This window comes from Rutilus rutilus (genome assembly GCF_951802725.1).
Source record: "Rutilus rutilus genome assembly, chromosome: 14".
NCBI lineage: Eukaryota > Metazoa > Chordata > Actinopteri > Cypriniformes > Leuciscidae > Rutilus > Rutilus rutilus.
The window spans coordinates 32,364,764-32,392,293 of NC_140219.1; the positions used below are offsets into that span (position 1 = coordinate 32,364,764).

Genomic DNA, 27,530 nt, shown 5'->3' on the forward strand with positions numbered 1-27,530 from the left:
AATAAAACCATGCCAATCTCTAGGTATGGTGAAGGCTATGTGATGATGTGGGGCTATTTTAATTCCAAAGGCCAAGGGAACTTTATCAGGATGCATAGTATCCTAAAAATAAATAAAAAAAAATACTTAAAAATAAAAATCTGCCTGCCTCTATGGGAATTTAAAATAGGGGTGTCCAGACTTATGCACCCTGTATTTTAAGGAAGAACATTTATTTATTTACGATACATTATTCATTCACAAAGAAAATTGGTGTCCTTAAAGGTTGGATTTTTCCTAATTGTTTTTAATTAAGGCATTAAGTTCAATTTCCAAAATATGATTTTTTATTCCTCTTTTTAGTCAACTTTAGCATGGGTGTATTCACTTATGCATTGCACTGTATATATATATATATATATATATATAGCACCATATGCAAACTAATGCACTTCAATTTATTTTAAGTATATCTGCAGTGACAAATATAAGTCATAACACCATGAATAAAACAAAATGTCCACTGATGATGTAACAGGACCCGTTCTCAGCACCAGAGACTGCAGTGCATGCTGGGATTTGGTGACAGTAACAAAAACATCGACACTGTTATTGAACTGAATGGAATCAACGTTGGACTGACTCAAAGTGAATAACAACATTATTATCTTCTGTAGAGCTGCTTATAGATGAACTGAACTCATTTCATAGTTGATGATCTTCACACAGTTATTGAACTGAACTGAATCAACACTGAACTTCAGCTGAACAATGACACTGTCGTCTTTTTAGATCTGCTTTACAGCAGAATTGATTTCTGTTTCCATCATTAATCATTATTTCCCTGTTTATCTGTAAAGCTGCTTTATAAAATAAAGGTATATAAATATATTAGCATTCTGCTAATAATATATAAATTCTGCGTGTTATAAATAAAGGTCATTTGACCTAAAGTCGCAATGAAAAGGAAATAGTGACGGATCTTTTCTTACATTTTGTGACGCACATCCAAGTGTAACATAATAAAAAAAGAAATAGTGCAGGGCAGGTTCATCAGCTGGTAATGAATCAGATGTTGAGATGTGGATGTTGCACTCAAAAATGAAGGTGAGCTTACAGTCGATTGTAGAGTTTAAGGAGAATAAATGATTGGATTAAATATTACAAAAATTCTAAAAAATTCTAAAAAATCCGTGTACATGGATGAATCGTTTACAATAAGATCTGCGCTTTTTCAAAATAAATGTAATTTCATTCAAAAAAAAAATGTCTTTTAATATGCACTTGTCACAATAATCCTGTGTAAATTAAATTTTACTGAAATAAAAGTTCAAAGTTAAATGATTTTCTCTACTCTTCCTCTTCCCTGAGTCAAAGGAAAATTGATAAGGAACTTGATATAAGGACATCATGTATTAACAGTGTTGTTGTCAACTCTTCACTATAAAGTAGATTCTGTTGACTATAAAGTAGCACTCTGTTGACGAAGGCTGTCCCAATGCGAAGGCTCATCCAAATGTGTCCGTCGTTTCCAGTGAGATAAAGGATACAACAGATACAACAGCTCATTCGCAGCCTTGCAGAATTCATTTTTTGAGAGAAATTGCTGGATTACAGCCTTTGAATTGGGACACAGTCTGAGTGTGTGTGTGTGTGCGTGTGTGTGGGTGTGTGTGTTACCAGCTCCCTCTGCTGGACAGGCTCATGTAGTGTAAGGGAGGATGGTGTCACAGTATTTCCCAACCCTGCAGCCCTAGTGAGAAAAACCTATACCAAAATATATTTAAAATACATTTATTTCACTCAGTATACTACAAATCCATTAACATATTTACTGACATATTGCTTGAGACATATTATAATTAAACTTTATTTGGAGTACTTCTTTATTGCACATTTTTTTATATTAAGCCTAAAATGTTTTAATATCACAATTATTAAGGATAGTATGATTGTTGTATCATATCTGTACTTAAATGCAAGATATTTAAAGTGTGCCTAGAGTTTACTTGCACTAGTTCCATTTAAGCACAATCAAATATACTTAACCTGCAATTAATGATTAAAGTGAAAAAATTTGCATATACATTCTATTTAATAACCAATACAATGACCATTACAACTGAATGGCACCAACAGAAACTACTGCAGGACATTTCTGCCCCCAAACACAACATTGAATTATTTTACTGAAAGATTAGTCAAACTCATTAAAACCAGTAACGTGTTTGAAAGTGAATAATTAAAAGAAGCTGCTAAAAATTAAGCGTAGTGTCAGTTCTGGCGGGTCACGTTAGCACATTAGAGCACGTTAGAGTCCTACACTCAGCTGATCCACATCTATCTATAGGAGTACGACGCCTATCACTGTATACATACTGTATATAAGCTCCTTCAGTATTATCAGCAGCTGTCGCGTTCCTCAGGAGCTCATTACCCTCCTCCATCCAGTCAGTATGGCATTCAGATTCCCCTTGAAGCAGAATAAATTCTCGAATTATGTTGTACTTTAAAATCTTGAATTAATGATATCAGCAATACATTCATGTTGGTTCTGTTCTATTGCTGCTCTTATCCATGCTAGACTGCATGGATGCGCAGGGAGTTCTTGCCCAGAATAGAACCATACAGCCAATCCAAACTGAATGCTAATTGTCAATCGATAGTGGTCCTGACAGAATTATTCATTTGTGAATCTGAGACTGTGTTTGTTTTTGCATGCAGCTTGCGAGGACAGGTCATGTGCATTATTTTATCATCAAATTCAGATTACAAAATTACATTCACAAATCAGGTAAATATTTCCATGATAAGGTAAAGTAGAGTGTGAGTAACGCAGCTTACACTGGCACAACTGTGAAAGAAATGTTAATCAGAATAAACTATATTAACAAATATGTTTTAACTGTCACCACCCCAAATGAGAATTATTTGTAACTCTGGGGCTCCCGCTCCATGTAGAATAAAACATTGTTATTATTATTATTATTATTATTATTTATAGTTTTTCTAGAAGACTAATATGTCTGGAGTCCTCATCTCATGTATAGACTAGTTTAATTGTATTTGTCAGAAGTACGGTTAATGTTTTATGTAGGAATTTTTTTATTTTGGAAAACATCACACAATAAGCAAACAAAGTAGAGGCAGGATGGCCAAAAACGTAAGGAAATTATGTTATTTTGTGTATAACTAGGGTTTGTTCCATGACATTTATAAATATAAATGAAACAATTCCACATGTATACTAACTGTTTTGACAGCTATAATTGTTGTAAAGTGTTCCTATATTATTGCTATTGAGTGGTCATTAAGACTAGTACAAGGTTCTCTCTTAAAAGCAAGTGCTCAGAGTTGGATGTTGACCTCACTGTGTGTACCATCACCATCAATAGTGCTTTCATTGCCATCCGAGAGGAATCCGCTTCCAGAGTGATGTGTCCTACACTCCAATGCTGTAAGTCTCTGCTTCAGCCGCTGTTGAGTAGCTGTGTATTCAGCCAGTAACCGAGCAAACCGAGTCTGTAGTATTTCCAGAGAAGCTTCCAACCTCTCCACTTTCTCCTCAACCCGCTCTTCTCCCATTCCACCGGCCTCCAACTCCTCAAGCAGACCCTCTTTCAGGAGAATCTGTCTTCCCCTCTCTTCCAGAACTTTCTTAGCATCCGGATACTCCATTACAGCCTCCATCAGGTCATCCTTTGACAAACAAAAGAGGTCAGAGTAGCCAATGCTACGGATGTTAGCTGTACGACAGTTGCCCATTTTGCTCCCTTTGATGTTGAGGATGCTAATCTCGCCAAAGCAGCTGCCGCCCGTCAAGTGTGCATACTGGGTCACCCCATCATCAGCCACAACAGCAAGGCGACCCTCTTTAATGATGTACATCTCTTTTCCTATGTCTCCCTTTCGGCAGATGTAGTCTCCAGGGCTGAAGACCTGTGGCCGCAGCTTGAGCACTAGTTCCACTAAAAGCCCGGCCTCACAGTCCTGGAAGATACGGACCTTCTTCAATGTTTCTAAGTGCACATTGATAGCAATCTCAGCCCGCAGTTTGTTTGGCAGATTCTTTAGGACATCCTGCTCATCAATTGCTTTCTTGTTGGTCCACAAGTAGTCGAACCATTTGATGACTCTAGCTTCTAGCTCTTTGCTGACCTTTCTGAACTGCATGTAGTGTTTGATGGCGTCAATGTGAGCTTGGAACTCGGTCCGTGTGGCATTCATGTTTGATATCATGGCTCCTACATTACCAACAATGGTGGCGAAAATGAGAACGCCAACAAGGAAATCAAAAACAACAAAAAGATACTCCTCATCCCGCACCGGAGCTGGCATTTCCCCAATGGTCGTCAAAGTGAGGGTTGACCAGTAGAGGCAGTAGACATATCCTCGTGTTAGAGTCCCAAACTCAGGGTCAGAAATGTTCGGGTAGACCCACTGGTCGGATCCAAAGCCCAGAGACTTGGAAATGGCAAAGTAGATGCAGGCATTCCAGTGAATGATGACTAAGATATAGAGCACCAAGATGCAAATGCGGAAAATGTTGGGGTAATTTGTGCGGGTCTCTGTGCGGTCGAAGAACTCGAAGAGGCGTGAGAAGCGCATCAGTCGATTGAAACGCAGCTCTGGTACGTGAATGCCAATGACGATGTAGGCTAGATCCGTGGGCAGTATGGATAGGAGGTCTAGCTTGAACTGCAAAGTATGAAAGTAGCTTTCTCTTAACTTGGTAAGGTCCTTCACCAGAAGACCCTGCTCAAGGAAACCTATAGTGAAGATATACATTGTCAATTCTTAATGATTGCTCAAATACACTTAATTTTAGCACCAAAGCACCTATCTAATCAATAGTGCGAAGTGTCACAACAACTCTTTGAAAAAGATGTTAGATGCTAAAAGATTCTGACCTGTTCTCAGTCTTGCACAGGTGTCCAGTATATAAATGACATCAGAGAGATAATCCAAAACCAGCCACAGAATGAAGTTCCTGGTTTGAAGCTCATCAAAGCAGGCTCTGTGTTTGGGATATGAATAATGAAACACCATCAGCTTGAGTCAGGACTAACCCTTTCACATTTGGCACAACAACACTTATTTACATGAATCATCGTCAAAATGAGTGCCTAGATCACACACTCTTGCTCATGAGGTCTAATTATACCGCTTGGACTTAATGGACGAACAGCTGCTACAAATAATTTCCTCACAGGCCATATACATGCAGTGTTCAGCATGCAAAATTAGTAGGTTAATTATTTCTTCCACTTACAGTATTCAGATTAATTTACTGTATAATTTGCAGTCAAGTTTTTCATTGGAATCATTGGATTTATTTTAGGACCTTAGCTAAGAAATGCAATTGATTTTCAATATATCAGCTTTAAACTCCAAATAAAATGATTAGATTTTGTGTAGATAAATTAACATATCTTTTGTCTTACCTAGCCACCACAAAGCACCAGTTGTACAATACATCTGTGGCAATAACAAACAGCCAGCGGTAGTACAGGTCATCAGCAGGTGCCAGTATGAAAACATCAGACTTTTTCCTAATAATCAAATGCATTTCATAATTTTATGTGGTTGCATGTTTGTTAAAAAGGACAATGGAAATTTCATACAGCTATGTATGATTGGTGATAATGGTGTGACAGGAAAACTCACTTGGTTTTGGCACTGTTGTTCCCATCATGAGCATCAGATCTACTGATGCTTATCCGACTGGGAGCAACTTGAAGTTCAGGTCCTCAGAAGCGCTCTAAAAAAGAATCTGGCCTTTCCTCTTCTTCCTGAAGGCTCTTATGGGCCCAGTCTCTAAGAGTGACTACCATACTCACCAACCTTGGAAACAAAGGGAAATAATAAATCAATGTGGAAATACCCATTGTGAGAAACTGACCAGAATTTAATTTCAAGATTTCACCTTCCATCCAAGTCTAAATTGAAATAAACTAAATAGCCTTCTAGATGTTCCCTAACTTCATATATGGAGAACTTTGAAAGGTACTGCAGCTTCCCAAAGGATCTCAACAAGAGTGCCCTGTCCTTTGGTTCTGGGGAGTCCTGGGAGAAATTGCCTGATTAATTTGGTTCAAACATTGTACTTTACCAGGGTTCCTATATGCTGTAGTTTCTGCTGTATGTAAGGATGTGAAGCTTAGGAAAATTACAGATCTACGGATCTCGCAGCACATTTCAGGTGTCTCTCTTTAAACAATGCACAGATAAGTGCAGGGAGTACCCCTATGTGCTTCAGTGGTGAACTAAAAGAGTTCCCCTCTAAAAGAGCAACACAGTGAATCCCGTCTTTAAGCTGAATTGGGTAAATTATGCAAGGCACAAATAGATCTGTTCGCTTCCCGGGAATCCTCCCTCTGCCTTCTGTGGTATTAACTGACCTAGCCCTCAGCATCAACGCACTGTCACACAACTGGCCCAGGGGTCTGCACAAGTATGCAAGAACCCCCTCTACTAGACGGCTATATGCTTTGAAGTGGTGCCTTTTCACTACATGGTGTTCTTTCCGAGATAAAGATCCACGGAGGTGTGGCATTGGATCAGTGCTTTCCTTCCTTCAGGAGGGCCTAGATAAGTAGTTGTCCATTTCCACCCTTAAGGTGTATGTGGCTGTGATGGCAGCAAATCACGACAATGTGGGCAGTAGTTCTTTTAAAATATTCAAGGCATTGTATGGAACAGATAGAGACCAAACATGATTAAAAAAATTATCAAGTCATCGTTCATGCATTTGCTTATCAGTTATTAGGTCTGTCCTGAATTGTTGTGTTAACAGTCAATAACCATTAACATAAACTGTGCTTTGCATGAAGTTGAAGTGGATGTTTTGCAGTTTATATTAGTTTAAGGCCTTCAAAAATATATATGAATGGATTAAGATAGGTCTCTGTGGCCTCTCTCTTTGCTTCTGCATCCAGGAGGTCCTGAACTAATTTTTATCGCGGTTCTTGCCTAAACCCTAGGAATGAGTTTGGTTGTTAGAGTCCACCTGTGACCAATGGGAAGTCCTCTCCTTGGTGGTGGTGGGTGCAGAAGGTCCCCCTTCCTGTCCTGTAAGAGGTATCTGGTAGTTGTTTTAGCATCTTATCTGATGTTGCTGAACATTTGTTTATGTTCATTCACCAAGGATCCAATCACAGTGTGGCACATCTTCTTCCACACCGGCAGTTAGAGGGGCCTTGCCATAAACTGGTCCCTGGAATGCCATCTTAACTGATTTTCACCACAATAGCTACCATGAAAATACTATGTTGTTGTTTTTAAAAGTCAGTGGATCAGTTGCACAAAAGAGAGTCAATATTAAAATGATGGATTTAAATCTATGAATATATTTGATAATAACGGCTGGCATCAAAGATGCTGATGCAAAGTTTTAAAACTTAAGCCTAAAAGAAACAAAAAAGTGTTATTATAAGTGTCCGGACCACTCATAAGCATTAGAGACCCCCTATAAGGACTAGAACAAATAAAATGAATTGAAAATAGAATACTAGAAACATAAAACTAGATGTTGCTTGTTTTTGTTTCATTATTGCTGACAGGATCAGTTATTTTCCAAGTTTCTGATCAGATGTGATGCATTTCCCTTTTCTGACAGTAGATGGCAGGGTTGCTCACGCTCTCACGCCACACAGTGTATAAACCGTATAAACGTGCGACTATACGTTGACAGACAAGATATAGCAGGATACTTTCGATAAGTAACAAAGTCTCAGCCTTTAAATGTTGTACGTTTTATTACGAAATAAAAAAAATGCATATTGTGCACGCAATTGTGTACAAATCAGTTATTAAATTAACCTTTAATAATAATGTACCAGCCGAACCACAGAGTTCACAGTATAGTTTTTCTCCTTGAGAAAATTTAACATACTATGTGTATGTATATCCAAATGAATAGATATTGAATCAGCATTGATTCGCAAACTTGATGCTCACTCCATGCTGACCTGGAAGATGGTGATGTAAGTTTTCCTACCTTCCTAAAAAAAACTCTGAATTCAGAAGCACATACTAGTACACTACTCGTACTACATTTACCGTATTCTTTTATGTCATAAATAGGAAGAGTATATGCTTGTATGCTGTCTGAATTCTGCAACTGATACTGTAACGTGCCAGAGAAAGCAGGAGAAGGTGAGGATCTAAATGCATTTTTTGTTGTTTTTTTATCACATGGTAAATAAAGTAAAACAGATATCAACATGAAAAACTACAAAGGACTACAAAACATGGCACAGCACAGGAAATAACATTAGTCCACACAAAACAAGGGGAACACAAGACACACATACACACACACACAACCACACACACAAACTCCACCCTCTTACAAACCTTACCAGGAAGTGACTAGTCATTATTTTTGCCTTTCATTTTTACTGAAAGCTCAAACGAGTCAGTGTTGTGAAGAACAGAGGAGGACACATTATATTATAGCATTTTTGTTTATTTCTGAATTAACCCAGATTAGATTTTAATTGTAATAGTTGTTTACTCTTTAAACCAAAGTTCAGAAAGTGAAAGTAAATTGTAGATCATTGGATCTTTTACAAGACAAGGAAATGGATTCAAAATCTGTGGAAGAGCTTTCTTGTCCTGTTTGCTGTGACATCTTCAAGACTCCTGTTATTCTGTCCTGTAGTCACAGTATTTGTAAAGAGTGTTTACTACAGTTCTGGAAAACTAAGAAAACTCAGGAGTGTCCTGTCTGCAGGAGAAGATCCTCAAAAGATGATCCACCAGTTATTCTTGTGTTAAAAAACTTGTGTGATTCATTGATAAAGGAGGGAAATGAGAAACGTTCACCAGGATCTGAGGAGATCTGCAGTTTACACAGTGAGAAACTCAAACTCTTCTGTCTGGAGGACAAACAGCCTGTGTGTTTAGTGTGCAGAGACTCAGAGAAACACACCAATCACACATTCAGACCCATCAGTGAAGTGCTTTCATCTTACAAGGTAAGACTAATGTCTCTCATTTCATATGCTGAATACAGTGCTAAACATAGAGTATTATTTGTGTTTACAATAGACCAGTATTTATTTTTACTCAGACTAAATCTTTATATCTCTCTGATATACAATTCTGCTCTTCGATCCTCTGATGTTCAAATCTTCTTGAATGTAACAGCATTGGCACAAAACATCTTTTGACAAAATAGAAATGTTCTGTATTTGCACAACCACAAATTTACAACTGCATGGATATAATAATTAGAATTGGCCATGATGATTTCTTGATGTTTCTTGATGTCCTGCAATTTTCAGACACAAATGCTTCCATGAGAATGACCCATTCAACATATAAATAATATAACAATAAAAAACATACAATGTTTAAACCTCTTAGAGCTGCATCAGTTTCACAGATTTTCATCTTAACCTGTAGGAGGAGTTTAATACAGCACTGACGTCCTTACAAAACAAGCTCAAACATGGAGAAGAAATGAAAGAAGAGTGTGATAAAACAATTGAACACATCAAGGTGAGGATATAAAGAGTTAATACTCAACATTCACACACAGAGTTTATTATTGACATTAGTGGAGTGTGTGTTCATACAGCGCTGACTGAAGTGAATGTGATTTGATTTCAGTCTCAAGCTGAGCACACAGAGCGTCAGATTAAAGAAGAGTTTGAGAAGCTTCATCAGTTTCTCAGAGACGAAGAAGAAGCTACAATCACTGCACTGAGAGAGGAAGAGGAGCAGAAGAAGCAGAGGATGAAGGAGAAGCTGGAGGAGATGAACACACACATCTCAGCTTTTTCACACACTATCAGAGACATGGAGGAGATGATGAAAGACAATGACGTCTCGTTTCTAAAGGTGACAAATCAATCTGGCTTCATTCTCTGTGCAGAAAACAACTTGTATAGAGAGACTCATTGACACTGAGAGTGTTTGATAAGATATTAAAATGTTTTCAAACTCTATATTTTCCAGAACTATAAAGTCACGATGGAAAGGTGAGTGAGCTGCTCGTATCTCTTCTCTCAGTGGATCTGAACTCAAATTCACTGCAGTTCTGACTCCTGAATGTTCCTCAGAGTCCAGATCTCACAGCCGGATCCACGGATGAGTTCTGGAGCTTTGATTCATGTGTCGCGTTATCTGGGTAACCTGCCGTTCAGAGTCTGGAAGAAGATGCTGGAAACTGTCCAACACAGTGAGTCTCAGCAGATTTGACACCAGTGCAGAAAATTTCAGAAAATCATCAGATCATACAGCGAACTCATAATGAAAAGTTTATTCCTCATGATCTATATTTATGTATTAGGATAAAATAGTGTTTATTGAATACTGAAATTAAACCTGAAGCCTCATTCAATTCTGACAGTAACTGAGAGACCATTGTGATGATTTTATGTCTTTATATGTGTTTTACGTTTACATTTCTAATACATCATATTTCATCCTGTAATCTGATGTTATTCTCTTTGCAGCTCCGTTGACTCTGGATCCAAACACAGCAGCTCCTTGGCTCACACTCTCTGCTGATCTGACCAGTGTGTCGTACAGTGATGTTGATAAAACACTTCCTGATAATCCAGAGAGGATTGACTGGTATCCATGTGTCCTGGGATCTGAGGGCTTTAACTCAGGAACACACTGCTGGGATGTGGAGGTTGGAGACAATACAGACTGGATTCTTGGAATAACCACAGCATCAAACCAAAGGAAGGGAGATTTCTTTGACTCTAATGTCTGGTGTGTGGATTACATAGACAGCGAATACACCTCACAATCCCCAGAGCAACGCCGCACTGTCTTTACTGTTAAACAGAAGCTTCAGCGTGTGAGAGTTCAGCTGGACTATGACAGAGGAACAGTGTCATTCTCTGATCCTGTAACTAACACACGTTTACTCACATTCACATCCACCTTCAACGACACAGTCTTTCCATTCTTATATAATCACTGCACAACTCCTCTGAGGATCTTACCGGTTAAACTGTTTATTACAGCAGAAAATCACAGTTAAATCTAATTCTGTTTTTAGATTAATTCAGTTTAGCAAATTATGCTTCAATAACAATACTGTAATTAAAGGGTCTCATTGATCAATCACACTTAAAATGTTCAACTTTGAGCTGACTTAAAAATCAGAGTTCTGTTAAGTCATTCTGTTTATGTATATGTATGTATATATATATATATATAGCACCATATGCAAACTAATGCACTTCAATTTATTTTAAGTATATCTGCAGTGACAAATATAAGTCATAACACCATGACTAAGACAAAATGTCCACTGATGATGTAACAGGACCTGTTCTCAGCACCAGAGACTGCAGTGCATGCTGGGATTTGGTGACAGTAAAAGTGAATAACAACATTATTATCTTCTGTGGAGCTGCTTATAGATGAACTGAACTAGTTACAGATCAACTTCATAGTTGATGATCGTTACACAGTTATTGAACTGAACTGAATCAACACTGAACTTCAGCTGAACAATGACACTGTCGTCTTTTTAGATCTGCTTTACAGCAGAATTGATTTCTGTTTGCATCATTGATCATTATTTTCCTGTTTATCTGTAAAGCTGCTTTATGAAATAAAGGTATATAAATATATTAGCATTCTGCTAATAATATATAAATTCTGCGTGTTATAAATAAAGGTAATTTGACCTAAAGTCGCAATGAAAAGGAAATAGTGACGGATCTTTTCTTACATTTTGTGACGCACATCCAAGTGTAACATAATAAAAAAAGAAATAGTGCAGGGCAGGTTCATCAGCTGGTAATGAATCAGATGTTGAGATGTGGATGTTGCACGCAAAAATGAATGTGAGCTTACAGTCGATTGTAGAGTTTAAGGAGAATAAATGATTGGATTAAATATTACAAAAATTCTAATAAATAAAAAAATACGTGTACATGGATGAATCGTTTACAATAAGATCTGTGCTTTTTCAAAATAAATGTAATTTCATTCCAAATTTTTTTTCTTTTAATATGCACTTGTCACAATAATCCTGTGTAAATAAATTTTTACTGAAATAAAAGTTCAAAGTTAAATGATTTTCTCTACTCTTCCTCTTCCCTGAGTCAAAGGAAAATTGATAAGAAACTTGATATAAGGACATCATGTATTAACAGTGTTGTTGTCAACTCTTCACTATAAAGTAGATTCTGTTGACTATAAAGTAGCACTCTGTTGACGAAGGCTGTCCCAATGCGAAGGCTCATCCAAATGTGTCCGTCGTTTCCAGTGAGATAAAGGATTCAACAGATACAACAGCTCATTCGCAGCCTTGCAGAATTCATTTTTTGAGAGAAATTGCTGGATTACAGCCTTTGAATTGGGACACAGTCTGAGTGTGTGTGTGTGTGTGCGTGTGTGTGTGTGTGTGTGTGTGTTACCAACTCCCTCTGCTGGACAGGCTCATGTAGTGTAAGGGAGGATGCTGTCACACAGTATTTCCCAACCCTGCAGCCCTAGTGAGAAAAACCTATACCAAATATTTAAAATACATTTCACTCAGTATACTACAAATCCATTAACATATTTACTGACATATTGTTTGAGACTTACTGGTATAAATATTATAAATAAACTTTATTTGGAGTACTTCTTTATTGCACAATGCACATTTTTTAATTTTAAGCCTAAAATATTTTAATATCACATTTAGTAAGGATAGTATGATTTCTGTATAATATCGGTCTTTAAATACAAGATATTTAAAGTGTGCCTAGAGTTTACTTGCACTAGTTCCATTTAAGCACAATCACATATACTTAACCTGCAATTAATGATTAAAGTGAAAAAATGTGAATACACTTTCTATTTAATTATAAATACAATGACTTTTACAACTGAATGGCAACAATAGAAACTACTGCAGGACATTTCTGTCCCCAAACACAATATTGAATTATTTTACTGAAAGATTAGTCAAACTCATTAAAACCAGTAACGTGCTTGAAAGTGAATAATTAAAAGAAGCTGCTCAAAATTAAGCGTAGTGTCAGTTTTGGCGGGTCACGTTAGCACATTAGAGCACGTTAGAGTCCTATACTCAGCTGATCCACATATTATCAGCAGCTGTCATGTTTCTCAGGAGCTCATTACCCTCCTCCCTCCCCAGCTCCTCTCGTCCAGTCAGGATTTGGCATTCTGATTCCCCTTGAATCAGAATAAATTCTCGAATTATGTTGTATCTTGAATTAATGATATCTGCAATACATTCATGTTGGTTCTGTTCTGTTTACCCTAAGCGGGGTTATTGCTGCTCTTATCCATGCTAGACTGCATGGACGCGCAGGGAGTTCTTGCCCAGAACAGAACCATACCGCCAATCCAAACTGTATGCTAATTGTCAATCGTATTTGACGATAGTGGTCCTGACAGAATTATTCAGAATCTGAGACTGTGTTTGTTTTTGCATGCAGCTTGCGAGGACAAGTCATGTGCATTATTTTTATCATCAGATTCAGATTACAAAATTACATTCACAAATCAGGTAAATATTTCCATGATATTACCATAAATCTGTAACATAAGGTAAAGTAGAGTGTGAGTAACGCAGCTAACACTGGCACAACTGTGAAAGAAATGTTAATCAGAATAAATCTATATTAACAAATATGTTTTAACTGTCACCACCCCAAATCACAATTATTTGTCCCGTACCTGACGTCGTCATACTCAGATTCTAGTCAGAATATGAGTCTGACACTGCTCCATTGGGCTGTGATTATGGGGCGTGTTTCAACCGAACCAGGAAAGAAAATGCCTCTGCACTCAATTGGATAGACCTACAACCAATCAGAGCAACGGAGTAAGTGACGTATGTTTTTCATTCACATTTCCGATCGACAAATGCCTTGATCGCGGTTCTCTGTTCCTCTTTTAAAATGAATGCGCTGTCGATATCTTCTATAACAGGCGCGATGGCAGAATCTACACATGATGTTTTATAAACAAAGTTCGGGAGGAGCACGCTCAAATAATCAATCCAATCAACTTGTCATCAAACAATTACCGTCTACCCAATCAGCATGAGAAGAAGCATATATATATATATTCACTCTGTCAACTCACCTAACATTCCTTGACAGTTTTCAGCATCCCTCCACTCACTCTCGGCTTGTTCTTCGACAGCCTGGAATACGCGGGGAGTACTTTGGTTTCGGGCCGAATACCGAGCCCGGAACCGGAAATCTATCTGACTTATTTGTAAGTGTGAACTCGTGAAATCTCAATTCTCCAGCGGCAGTCATCTTTGTTGTAAACAAATTCAACCCAAGCGCTCTTTGGTGACGTGAAAGATTACGTTACTGTTGATCATCTGTCCATCATCGTATAAAGCCCGCCCTGACAATTTGATTGGTCCGAACAGCTTTTGTTCGGGCATAATAGCTCCACAACGGATCAAGTCCTGACCGAACTTCCCGACCTAAAAATTTTGTGGGCGGGGCTAAGTTCGGCTGTCATCCAGGCTTTTATTTTCTAGAAGACTAAAATGTCTGGAGTCCTCATCTCATGTGGGTATAGACTAGTTTAATTGTATTTGTCAGAAGTACGGTTAATGTTTTATGTGGGAATTTTTTTATTTTGGAAAACATCACACAATATGCAAACAAAGTACAGGCAGGATGGCCAAAAACGTAAGGAAATTATGTTATTTTGTGTATAACTAAGGTTTGTTCCATGACATTTATAAATATAAATGAAACAATTCCACATGTATACTAACTGTTTTGACAGCTATAATTGTTGTAAAGTGTTCATATATTATTGCTATTGAGTGGTCATTAAGACTAGTACAAGGTTCTCTCTTAAAAGCAAGTGCTCAGAGCTGGATGTTGACCTCACTGTGTGTACCATCACCATCAATAGTGCTTTCATTTCCATCCGAGAGGAATCCGCTTCCAGAGTGATGTGCCCTACACTCCAATGCTGTAAGTCTCTGCTTCAGCCGCTGTTGAGTAGCTGTGTATTCAGCCAGTAACCGAGCAAACCGAGTCTGTAGTACACTGCTCAAAAAAAATTAAGGGAACACTTAAACAACACAATGTAACTCCAAGTCAATCACACTTCTGTGAAATTAAACTGTCCACTTAGGAAGCAACACTGATTGACAATCAATTTCACATGCTGTTGTGCGAATTGAATAGACGACCGGTGGAAATTATAGGCAATTAGCAAGACACCCCCAATAAAGGAGTGGTTCTGCAGGTGGTGACCACAGACCACTTCTCAGTTCCTATGCTTTCTGGCTGATGTTTTGGTCACTTTTGAATGCTGGCGGTGCTTTCACTCTACTGGTAGCATGAGACGGAGTCTACAACCCACACAAGTGGCTCAGGTAGTGCAGCTCATCCAGGATGGCACATCAATGCGAGCTGTGGCAAGAAGGTTTGCTGTGTCTGTCAGCGTAGTGTCCAGAGCATGGAGGCGCTACCAGGAGACAGGCCAGTACATCAGGAGACGTGGAGGAGGCCGTAGGAGGGCAACAACCCAGCAGCAGGACCGCTACCTCCGCCTTTTTGCAAGGAGGAGCAGGAGGAACACTGCCAGAGCCCTGCAAAATGACCTCCAGTAGGCCACAAATGTGCATGTGTCTGCTCAAACGGTCAGAAACAGACTCCATGAGGGTGGTATGAGGGCCCAACGTCCACAGGTGGGGGTTGTGCTTACAGCCCAATACCGTGCAGGACGTTTGGCATTTGCCAGAGAACACCAAGATTGGCAAATTCGCCACTGGCGCCCTGTGCTCTTCACAGATGAAAGCAGGCAGCAGAACGTTGTCCATGGCGTCTCCAGACTCTGTCACGTCTGTCACATGTGCTCAGTGTGAACCTGCTTTCATCTGTGAAGAGCACAGGGCGCCAGTGGCGAATTTGCCAATCTTGGTGTTCTATGGCAAATGCCAAGCGTCCTGCACGGTGTTGGGCTGTAAGCACAATAAGTTGTAATTTAAGTTTAAAGTGCTACAATGTAAAGAAAATCCAGCAAAACGCGCCCGCGCGTTTTTCGACCTCAGAGGGTTAATGATTTACATCTCTTTTCCTATATCTCCCTTTCGGCAGATGTAGTCTCCAGGGCTGAAGACCTGTGGCCGCAGCTTGAGCACCAGTTCCACTAAAAGCCCTGCCTCACAGTCCTGGAAGATACGGACCTTCTTCAATGTTTCTAAGTACACATTGATAGCAATCTCAGCCCGCAGTTTGTTTGGCAGATTTTTTAGGACATCCTGCTCATCAATTGCTTTCTTGTTGGTCCACAAGTAGTCGAACCATTTGATGACTCTAGCTTCTAGCTCTTTGCTGACCTTTCTGAACTGCATGTAGTGTTTGATGGAGTCGATGTGAGCTTGGAACTCGGTCCGTGTGGCATTCATGTTTGATATCATGGCTCCTACATTACCAACTATGGTGGCGAAAATGAGAACGCCAACAAGGAAATCAAAAACAACAAAAAGATACTCCTCATCCCGCACCGGAGCTGGCATTTCCCCAATGGTCGTTAAAGTGAGGGTTGACCAGTAGAGGCAGTAGACATATCCTCGCGTGAGAGTCCCAAACTCAGGGTCAGAAATGTTTGGGTAGACCCACTGGTCGGATCCAAAGCCCAGAGACTTGGGAATGGCAAAGTAGATGCAGGCATTCCAGTGATGCAAATGCGGAAAATGTTGGGGTAATTTGTGCGGGTCTCTGTGCGGTCGAAGAACTCGAACAGGCGTGAGAAGCGCATCAGCCGATTGAAACGCAGCTCTGGTACGTGAATGCCAATGACGATGTAGGCTAGATCCGTGGGCAGTATGGATAGGAGGTCTAGCTTGAACTGCAAAGTATGAAAGTAGCTTTCTCTTAACTTGGTAAGGTCCTTCACCAGAAGACCCTGCTCAAGGAAACCTATAGTGAAGATTTACATTGTCAATTCTTAATGATTGCTCATATACACTTAATTTTAGAACCAAAGCACCAATCTAATCAATAGTGCGAAGTGTCACAACAACTCTTTGAAAAACATGATAGATGCTAAAAGATTCTGACCTGTTCTCAGTCTTGCACAGGTGTCCAGTATATAAATGACATCAGAGAGATAATCCAAAACCAGCCACAGAATGAAGTTTCTGGTTTGAAGCTCATCAAAGCAGGCTCTGTGTTTGGGATATGAATAATGAAACACCATCAGCTTGAGTCAGGACAAACCCTTTCACATATGTCACAACAACACTTATTTACATGAATCATCGTCAAAATGAGTGCCTAGATCACACACTCTTGCTCATGAGGTCTAATTATACCGCTTGGACTTAATGGACGAACAGCTGCTACAAATAATTTCATCACAGGCCATATACATGCAGTGTTCAGCATGCAAGATTAGTAGGTTTATTATTTCTTCCACTTACAGTATTCAGATTAATTTACTGTATAATTTGCGGTCAAGTTTTTCATTGGAATCATTGGATTTATTTTAGGACCTTTGCTAAGAAATGCTATTGATGACCAATATATCAGCTTTAAACTTCAAATAAAATGATTAGTGTGTAGATAAATTAACATTTCTTTTGTCTTACCTAGCCACCACAAAGCACCAGTTGTACAATACATCTGTGGCAATAACAAACAGCCAGCGGTAGTACAGGTCATCAGCAGGTGCCAGAATGAAAACATCAGACTTTTTCCTGATAATCAAATGCGTTTCATAATTTTATGTGGTTGCATGTTTGTTAAAAAGGACAATTGAAATGTCATACAGCTATGTATGATTGGTGATAATGGTGTGACAGGACAAACTCACTTGGTTTTGGCGCTGTTGTTTCCATCATGAGCATCAGATCTACTGATGCTTATCCGACTGGGAGCAACTTGAAGTTCGGGTCCTCGGAAGCGCTCTAAAAAAGAATCTGGCCTTTCCTCTTCTTCCTGAAGGCTCTTATGGGCCCAGTCTCTAAGAGTGACTACCATACTCACCAACCTTGGAAACAAAGGGAAATAATAAATCAATGTGGAAATACCCATTGTGAGAAACTGACCAGAATTTAATTTCAAGAGTTCACCTTCCATCCAAGACTAAATTGAAATAAACTAAATAGCCTTCTAGATATTCCCTAACTTCTTATATGGAGAACTTTGAAAGGTACTGCAGCTTCCCAAAGGATCTCAACAAGAGTGCCCTGTCCTTTGGTTCTGGGGAGTCCTGGGAGAAATTGCCTGATTAATTTGGTTCAAACATTGTACTTTACCAGGGTTCCTATATGCTGTAGTTTCTGCTGTATGTAAGGATGTGAAGCTTAGGAAAATTACAGATCTACGGATCTCGCAGCACATTTCAGCTGTATCTCTTTAAACAATGCACAGATAAGTGCAGGGAGTACCCCTATGTGCTTCAGCGGTGAACTAAAAGAGTTCCCCTCCAGAAGAGCAGCACAGTGAATCCCGTCTTTTAAAAGATGCCTTTCTGTCTGTGTCCTTTTGTATGTGGCCAATTTCTCTCTCCTTCAGATGGCCACAATCGCTGTCTTGAATGCCTGGGTCGAACATGAACATGGCCATGTTTACAGTATGTATTGTAGTGCTCCACTAAGGGGAAAGAGGAGAACATACACAGAATGCAGTGCAGCATCACCCTGGAAGGCATCTTTATTTGTTCTAACAGTGAGAACTTAGGTGCAATCAAACTCAGTCTGTGTTTAGTGCAGGTGAAGTGTTCCGTAGTAAGAAGTGAAGTTCCTCCTTGTCCAGCGAAGAGAGGGGAGATTAGCCAAATAGCTGGGTGATCCGCACTCACTTGGGTAAGTCAATCACTCTCTAGGTAAAGAAAAGACACAGAGGTTAAAACCGCACCCAGTGAGAGTCTATACAGCTCTCCTCTCATCTTCCTTGCTGGAGTTTTTATCCCCCTCTGAGTGATTGCCTCATCGTCATCACCTGGGATCGCCAGGTGTTCCCCATGATTAGTGTTGCCAGGGGTGACGAGTGGGGAGCCAGTGATTTCTTGTCACAGTATATAAATCGCCAGGGCGGTATCCACTTTCGTTGCATGTCACAACTCCTGTGGAGTCAGCAGCGTCTGAAGTCACTGCGAGCCACTCATATCCTAGGTGACCCCAGTCTCGCAGTGGAGACTCCCTCCCCAGGAGGATAAGCTGATTTGGGTAAATTATGCAAGGCACAAATAGATCTGTTCGCTTCCCGGGAATCCGCCCACTGCCTTCTGTGGTATTAACTGACCTAGGCCTCAGCATCAACACACAACTGGCCCAGGGGTCTGTGCAAGTATGCGAATCAGGGAGAAGGACAAGAAGTCCTATTTGTTGCACAATCTGGCACCTGCATCCAGAACACTGGAACCTCCATGTCTGGTCCCTGGATGGGACATGGATGAATTCAGGGGGCTATCACCAGCGGTGATAGATACAATCATTCAGACAAGAACCCCCTCTACTAGACGGCTATATGCTTTGAAGTGGTGTCTTTTCACTACATGGTGTTCTTTCCGAGATTAAGATCCACAGAGGTGTGGCACTGGATCAGTGCTTTCCTTCCTTCAGTAGGGCCTAGATAAGTAGTTATCCACTTCCACCCTTAAGGTGTATGTGGCTGTGATGGCAGCAAATCACGACAATGTGGGCAGTAGTTCTTTAAAATATTCAAGGCATTGTATGGAACAGATAGAGACCAAACATGATTTAAAAAATTATCAAGTCATCGTTCATGCATTCGTTTATCAGTTATTAGGTCTGTCCTGTGAACTGTTGTGTTAACAGTCAATAACCATTAACATAAACTGTGCTTTGCATGAAGTTGAAGTGGATGTTTTGCAGTTTATATTAGTATAAGGCCTTCAAACATATGTATGAATGGATTAAGATAGGTCTCTGTGGCCTCTCTCTTTGCTTCTACATCTAGGAGGTCCTGAACGAATTTTTATGGCGGTTCTTGCCTAAACCCTAGGAATGAGTTTGGTTGTTAGAGTCCACCTGTGACCAATAGGAAGTCCTCTCCTTGGTGGTGGTGGGTGCAGAAGGTCCCCCTGCCTGTCCTGTAAGAGGTATCTGGTAGTTGTTTTAGCATCTTATCTGATGTTGCTGAACATTTGTTTATGTTCATTCACCAAGGATCCAATCACAGTGTGGCACATCTTCTTCCACACCGGCAGTTAGAGGGGCCTTGCCATAAACTGGTCCCTGGAATGCCATCTTAACTGATTTTCACCACAATAGCTACCATGAAAATATTATGTTGTTGTTGTTGTTTTTAAAAGTCAGTGGATCATTTGCACAAAAGAGAGTCAATATTAAAATGATGGATTCAAATATATTCATAGATTTAATAATAACGGCTGGCATTAAAGATGCTGAAGCAAAGTTTTAAAACTTAAGCCTAAAAGAAACAAAAAAGTGTTATTATAAGTGTCCGGACCACTCATAAGCATTAGAGACCACCTATAAGGACCAGAACAAATAACATTAATTGAAAATAGAATACTAGAAACATAAAACTAGATGTTTCTTGTTTTTGTTTCATTATTGGTGACAGGATAAGTTATTTTCCACGTTTCTGATCAGATGGGATGCATTTCCCTTTTCTGACAGTAGATGGCAGGGTTGCTCACGCTCTCACGCCACACAGTGTATAAACCGTATAAACGTGCGACTATACGTTGACAGACAAGATATAGCAGGATACTTTCGATAAGTAACAAAGTCTCAGCCTTTAAATGTTGTACGTTTTATTACGAAATAAAAAAAAATGCATATTGTGCACGCAATTGTGTACAAATCAGTTATTAAATTAACCTTTAATAATAATGTACCAGCCGAACCACAGAGTTCACAGTATAGTTTTTCTCCTTGAGAAAAATTAACATACTATGTGTATGTATATCCAAATTAATAGATATTGAATCAACATTGATTCGCAAACTTGATGCTCACTCCATGCTGAACTGGAAGATGGTGATGTAAGTTTTCCTACCGGCATAAAAAAAAAAAACAAAAAAAAACAACAACCCTGAATTCAGAAGCACATACTAGTACACTACTCGTACTACATTTACCGTATTCTTTTATGTCATAAATATGAAGAGTATGCTTGTATGCTGTCTGAATTCTGCAACTGATACTGTAACGTGCCAGAGAAAGCAGGAGAAGGTGAGGATCTAAATGCATTTTTATTTATTTTTTTATCACAAGGTAAATAAAGTAAAACAGATATCAACATGAAAAACTACAAAGGACTACAAAACATGGCACAGAACAGGAAATAACATTAGTCCACACAAAACAAGGGGAACACAAGACAGGAATCATGACAGATACCATCCATTACCCATCCACCCCCCCACCCCCACACACACACACACACACACACACACACACACACACACACACACAAACTCCACCCTCTTACAAACCTTACCAGGAAGTGACTAGTCATTATTTTTGCCTTTCATTTTTACTGAAAGCTGAAAGTCAGTGATTTGAAGAACAGAAGAGGACACATTATATTATAGCATTTTTGTTTATTTCTGAATTAACCCAGATTAGATTTTAATTGTAATAGTTGTTTAACCAAAGTTCAGAAAGTGAAAGTAAATTGTAGATCATTGGATCTTTTACAAGACGAGGAAATGGATTCAAAATCTGTGGAAGAGCTTTCTTGTCCTGTTTGCTGTGAAATCTTCAAGACTCCTGTTATTCTGTCCTGTAGTCACAGTATTTGTAAAGAGTGTTTACTACAGTTCTGGAAAACTAAGAAAACTCAGGAGTGTCCTGTCTGCAGGAGAAGATCCTCAAAAGATGATCCACCAGTTATTCTTGTGTTAAAAAACTTGTGTGATTCATTGATAAAGGAGGGAAATGAGAAACGTTCATCAGGATCTGAGGAGATCTGCAGTTTACACAGTGAGAAACTCAAACTCTTCTGTCTGGAGGACAAACAGCCTGTGTGTTTAGTGTGCAGAGACTCAGAGAAACACACCAATCACACATTCAGACCCATCAGTGAAGTGCTTTCATCTTACAAGGTAAGACAAATGTCTCTCATTTCATATGCTGAATACAGTGCTAAACATAGAGTATTATTTGTGTATACAATAGACCAGTATTTATTTTTACTCAGACTAAATCTTTATATCTCTCTGATATAAAATTCTGCTCTTCGATCCTCTGATGTTCAAATCTTCTTGAATGTAACAGCATTGGCACAAAACATCTTTTGAAAAGATAGAAATGTTCTGTATTTGCACAACCACAAATTTACAACTGCATGGATATAATAATTAAGAATTGGCCATGATGATTTCTTGATGTCCTGCAATTTTCAGACGCAAATGCTTCCATGAGAATGACCCATTCATCATATGAATAATTTAAAAACATCCAAACATACAATGTTTAAACCTCTTAGAGCTGCACAAGTTTCACAGATTTTCATCTTAACCTGTAGGAGGAATTTAATACAGCACTGACGTCCTTACAAAACAAGCTCAAACATGGAGAAGAAATGAAAGAAGAGTGTGATAAAACAATTGAACACATCAAGGTGAGGATATAAAGAGTTAAATACTCAACATTCACACACAGAGTTTATTATTGACATTAGTGGAGTGTGTGTTCATACAGCGCTGACTGAAGTGAATGTGATTTGATTTCAGTCTCAAGCTGAGCACACAGAGCGTCAGATTAAAGAAGAGTTTGAGAAGCTTCATCAGTTTCTCAGAGACGAAGAAGAAGCTACAATCACTGCACTGAGAGAGGAAGAGGAGCAGAAGAAGCAGAGGATGAAGGAGAAGCTGGAGGAGATGAACACACACATCTCAGCTCTTTCACACACAATCAGAGACATGGAGGAGATGATGAAAGACAATGACGTCTCGTTTCTAAAGGTGACAAATCAATCTGGCTTCATTCTCTGTGCATAAAGTAACTTGTATAGAGAGACTCATTGACACTGAGAGTGTTTGATAAGATATTAAAATGTTTTCAAACTCTATATTTTCCAGAACTTTAAAGTCACGATGGAAAGGTGAGTGAGCTGCTCGTATCTCTTCTCTCAGTGGATCTGAACTCAAATTCACTGCAGTTCTGACTCCTGAATGTTCCTCAGAGTCCAGATCTCACAGCCGGATCCACGGATGAGTTCTGGAGCTTTGATTCATGTGTCGCGTTATCTGGGTAACCTGCCGTTCAGAGTCTGGAAGAAGATGCTGGAAACTGTCCAACACAGTGAGTCTCAGCAGATTTGACACCAGTGCAGAAGATAGTTCAGATATAAACACACACAACATCAACATTTGATAGAAATATATTTAATAATCACATAATTACAAAGTGAATCTGAACTGTATTTCAGAAAATAATCAGATCATACAGCGAACTCATAATGAAAAGTTTATTCCTCATGGTTTATGTTTATGTATTACGATACAATAGTGTTTATTGAATATATTAAACCTGAAGCCTCAATCCACTCTGACAGTAACTGAGAGACCATTGTTATCATTTATGATTTCTTTCAACAAAGTCTTTATATGTGTTTTACATTTACATTTCTAATACATCATATTTCATCCTGTCATCTGATGTTATTCTCTTTGCAGCTCCGTTGACTCTGGATCCAAACACAGCAAATCCTTGGCTCACACTCTCTGCTGATCTGACCAGTGTGTCGTACAGTCGTGTAGGTAAAACACTTCCTGATAATCCAGAGAGGTTTGATGAGTATGCATGTGTCCTGGGATCTGAGGGCTTTAACTCAGGAACACACTGCTGGGATGTGGAGGTTGGAGACAATACAGACTGGAGTCTTGGAATAACCACAGCATCAAACCAAAGGAAGGGAGTGGTTTTCTTTAATTCTAATGTCTGGCGTGTGGATCACTGTAACAGCAAATACACCTCACAATCCCCAGAGCAACGCCGCACTGTCTTTACTGTTAAACAGAAGCTTCAGCGTGTGAGAGTTCAGCTGGACTATGACAGAGGAACAGTGTCATTCTCTGATCCTGTAACTAACACACATTTACTCACATTCACATCCACCTTCAACGACACAGTCTTTCCATTCTTATATAATTACTGCACAACTCCTCTGAGGATCTTACCAGTTAAACTCTTTATTACAGCAGAAAATCACAGTTAAATCTGATTCTGCTTCTAGATTAATTCAGTTTTGCAAATTATGTTTCAATAACAACACTGTAATAAAAGGGTCTCATTGATCAATCACACTTAAATGTATCATTTAGAGCCAACTTAACCCTTGTGGGTCCTTAAGGACATTTTTGTATTTTCAGTTTTGTTTTTTTGATATATCAAAAAAACAAAACTGAAAAGACAAAGAAAAGACGAAGACAAACCTGAAAATTAGTTTCCTGTGTTAATGCCAACTTCATAAATGTGTTTATTTTTATTGGAATTTTCTTATTTTACTCTCATCTTTTTCTTTCATGAATCAATTGTACACTAGTAACACAACATATTTACACTCACAACCTTATGGACAAAAATATCCCCACAGAAAACTACATTTCTTTTTTTATCACAAGGCCATTTAACAAACAAACATTTAACATTTTTATTCTGTTGGTAAAGATACAACATTTTATTTGGACTTTTTCACAAGATGGCGCCATTTTCTCAGGTTTGGCCTATAAAGAAAATACGCTTTATTCATGTTTTCTTCTTCTGCGTATTTGCGTATCAATTGGATAAATTATGCAGTTATAATTCGTGTGGATGTCAGTGTGGTTTGTATGCATGTACTAGAAAACTTTTTCTGGCATTTAATGGGGAAAGTTTATTACTGAACAGTAATTTTTGACACAGACATTTTTGTCCTCTAAAGACCTCAGAGTAACTTTATACATTGATGCAAGGGTTAAAAATCTGATTTCTGTATTTTTTTTTAAATATGTTATTATTATTATTATTATTATTGTTATTATTATTATTATACATTTGATAATTAAGTAACCATTAAATAAGTAATGAAATAATGAAAGTATGTTTAAATCCACGTTTACAATCTAAGACAATATAAAGTGTTGACAGATTTTAGTCATAGACCCTTTTCAGATTTCCGGGTTTCTCAGAAGCAGAAGTCGTCATATTTGGGGAAACTTCTATAGCGGTGAATGAGAGACTACATTAAATACATTTTTCATGTTTCCATTCGCTCAAATGGCAAAAGAAAAACTCCACAAAAGAGTTTTCACATAATTCACAAGTTTCAAAAAGAGGGAAAAAAAATAGAGAGGGATTTATAACGGCAGTCAGAAGAGAGAAAGATGTCAGTTTATCCGTCACTCCCACAGTCACTGTATAGAAAACCCTCACAGCGGAAACTTTTTTTTTATTTTTTTTTTATTTTATGCAAAGGTAATATAATACAATGTATAGTGTTATAAATGTAAATACATTTTTTTTTTATAGAAATATAAAAAACTTTGCAGGATTTACATGTCACAGTTGCTCTGTCAATGAAGGCACAGTGACAAAGACGAAAGCTGTGTCCCAATGTGCAGGGCCGTTTGAAGGAATTTGGGGGCCCCAAGCAAAATGGACATGGAGGCCCCCCCCCCCCAAAAAACATAATATAATATGTAACCATATTCCGTCCGTTCGAAAAAAAAACCTGCACTAACGGTTTGTTACAAGCAGCATTTGCCGTCAGGCAGGTAGCTAACATAAACATATTTTTTCTAGCCTACCTACTGAAAAATTACACCATTTGTACAAGACAAGTGGAGCTATTTTATCCAGTGTAATTTATCACTTAGGCCTACCACTATCTTTAGGGGTGTAACAAAATTCACGGTTCGGTTCAATACGATACTCATGTGTTACAGTTTGGTATGTTTTCGATACAGCAAAAAGAAAGAAATGCCAATTTCCTTGATTTATTTACTTTTCTTCTTTTTTTAATTAAAACTAGCATCATAAAATATGATTTCTTTTTACTTTGAGGAATTCTGGAGCTATAATTGACTCTTCTTAGGAGCATATAAAACAAAACAGCTCCTTGGAAAAAAAAAATTTAAATGTAATTGTATTTATGTATTGTAGTAGTTATAAACAAATGTTTATTTTAGTTAAGATTAACATTTGCATTGTATTCATAATGTCAAAATAAAACCGACGTAATGTTACTTGAAGGCATTATAGCCTACTATTCCTGCCAAACTATGTGAATGTTTCTCACTAGATCTCGCAGGAGTCGCAGCGATGTTATTACTTCAGTGGCGAATTCAAATGCTTTCTTTACTGGATCTCTTATTAGCGCTGTGTAGTAGGCTCGCGGCGCTGCTGCTGCTAGGTGACATATTGGTGACATGGGGAGAGAGTTGTGGAAGGCCTATACTTCATGTTAAACATAAATATATAGCAGCAAAGACAACGTCGGCAGTGTTGACGGCAATATAGACTATAGAATATTTCGTTCTGTATTGACAGGTGCAGTATTTGAAAATCGATAATATTTTTTTAAATTGCATTTATATTTGCATTTATGTCAAACCCTAGACACTTTCAAACATCAAAATGATATTTATTAATATGTATTCGTGTCAAAATGTCATATAAACATCTTTTCCTATTCAATTTTGCCTGGAAACGCTTCCAAGACGCTTGCGTGTCGCGTGAAAAATAGGCGTCGGTTCTATTTCTAGCAGGCACGCGTTTTCCGCGCGGCTCGAGCCGCGCCTGAGACGCGCGTGTCACGCAGGCAGTGTGCAAGCTCTAACCTGTTAACATGGGAGCCGAAATAAAAACGGACACGCCACGCAGCTGAGACGCTTACGTCACGCAGCCAGTGTGTAGCCGGCCTTACAGTGTCGCATGATCACGATCGGCTCGCGCTGCACTGGTCCAAACTGATAAACGGTCTCAATTACGGTCGCGCCGGCGTCTCTACATTCGAGCGCGCTTGCCACGCGCAACGCGCCTACATTTGAAATAACTAAATTTTGGTCGGCAGGAAAAATGATCCAACGAACCGATCGGTTTGAAAACGCGTACCGAACACCGAACCAAAAGCCTCGTACCGAACGGTTCAATACGAATGTGTATCGTTACACCCCTACTTACCACTATCTTGTTTTTTCTTATCCTCCTCTTCCTTTCTCTTCATTATTTTCTGGCTTCCTGAAGCATAATTCCGCTTCATGATGACTGCCGAGGAGTTTTTGTATTTTGCCGGCAGCAGAGATCACGTGATTGGCTGGCTGCTGTCAGCGACTACTGAGGGGGGGCCCCCTTGAGGGGGATCCCGATAACAGTGTCATTGCACTTTACTGCATTGACTATCAAAGGGGGCTCACACAGTTTGTCATTGCATTTTATTCTTAACCAGTCGTTGTCTTGGGGCCCCAGGCCAGCTCGGGGCCCCAAGCAATTGCTTGGTTTGCCTGCCTTGTCGCGACGGGCCTGCCAATGTGAAGACTGCATCCTTCGAAGGCTGCGGAAACGATGCAGCCTATGCGTCCTCCAAACGGCACACCATGGCTGCGTCCGAAACCGCGTACTCAATGAGTAGGTACTTATTTTCAATGAGTAG

The 27,530-nt window shown here is 39.0% G+C and overlaps 3 protein-coding genes and 1 pseudogene across 4 annotated transcripts; 2 read left to right on the forward strand and 2 right to left on the reverse strand.

Annotated features, from left to right (window-relative positions):
- Positions 1 to 3,327: 3,327 nt before the first annotated feature.
- LOC311303329 (cyclic nucleotide-gated channel alpha-2-like) lies at positions 3,328 to 18,923 on the reverse strand (the record flags this gene model as incomplete). Its single annotated transcript, XM_084429755.1, has 6 exons — positions 3,328 to 4,748; positions 4,890 to 4,996; positions 17,546 to 17,653; positions 17,770 to 17,946; positions 18,760 to 18,779; positions 18,900 to 18,923. 6 exons carry the CDS (start codon positions 18,921 to 18,923, stop codon positions 3,328 to 3,330), a joined length of 1,857 nt encoding a protein of 618 aa, XP_084285881.1.
- LOC311303475 (E3 ubiquitin-protein ligase TRIM35-like) lies at positions 8,382 to 11,975 on the forward strand. Its single transcript, XM_084429986.1, has 6 exons — positions 8,382 to 8,960; positions 9,391 to 9,486; positions 9,598 to 9,828; positions 9,946 to 9,968; positions 10,050 to 10,168; positions 10,446 to 11,975. Exons 1-6 carry the CDS (start codon positions 8,565 to 8,567, stop codon positions 10,982 to 10,984), a joined length of 1,404 nt encoding a protein of 467 aa, XP_084286112.1. The 5' UTR covers positions 8,382 to 8,564; the 3' UTR covers positions 10,985 to 11,975.
- LOC311304114 (cyclic nucleotide-gated channel alpha-2-like) lies at positions 14,810 to 17,154 on the reverse strand (annotated as a pseudogene). The gene is made up of 3 exons: positions 17,016 to 17,154; positions 15,999 to 16,874; positions 14,810 to 14,993 (listed from the first exon to the last, which is right to left on the reverse strand). The product of its transcript is annotated as a cyclic nucleotide-gated channel alpha-2-like (transcript).
- A 2,456-nt stretch (positions 18,924 to 21,379) lies between the features above and the next one.
- Positions 21,380 to 24,815, forward strand: LOC311303459 (E3 ubiquitin-protein ligase TRIM35-like). The gene is made up of 6 exons (XM_084429961.1): positions 21,380 to 21,999; positions 22,422 to 22,517; positions 22,630 to 22,860; positions 22,978 to 23,000; positions 23,082 to 23,200; positions 23,575 to 24,815. The coding sequence occupies exons 1-6, from the start codon at positions 21,604 to 21,606 to the stop codon at positions 24,114 to 24,116; spliced, it is 1,407 nt and encodes a 468-aa protein (XP_084286087.1). The 5' UTR covers positions 21,380 to 21,603; the 3' UTR covers positions 24,117 to 24,815.
- The last annotated feature ends 2,715 nt before the right edge of the window (positions 24,816 to 27,530 follow it).

Coding starts and splice junctions, on each gene's coding strand:
- LOC311303475 (XM_084429986.1), top strand. CDS start 8,565: ATGGATTCAAAATCTGTGGAAGAGCTTTCTTGTCCTGTTTGCTGTGAC. Junction 9,829..9,945: donor ATGACGTCTCGTTTCTAAAG/GTGACAAATCAA, acceptor TATATTTTCCAG/AACTATAAAGTCACGATGGA. Junction 9,969..10,049: donor TATAAAGTCACGATGGAAAG/GTGAGTGAGCTG, acceptor AATGTTCCTCAG/AGTCCAGATCTCACAGCCGG.
- LOC311303459 (XM_084429961.1), top strand. CDS start 21,604: ATGGATTCAAAATCTGTGGAAGAGCTTTCTTGTCCTGTTTGCTGTGAA. Junction 23,001..23,081: donor TTTAAAGTCACGATGGAAAG/GTGAGTGAGCTG, acceptor AATGTTCCTCAG/AGTCCAGATCTCACAGCCGG. Junction 23,201..23,574: donor GCTGGAAACTGTCCAACACA/GTGAGTCTCAGC, acceptor TTCTCTTTGCAG/CTCCGTTGACTCTGGATCCA.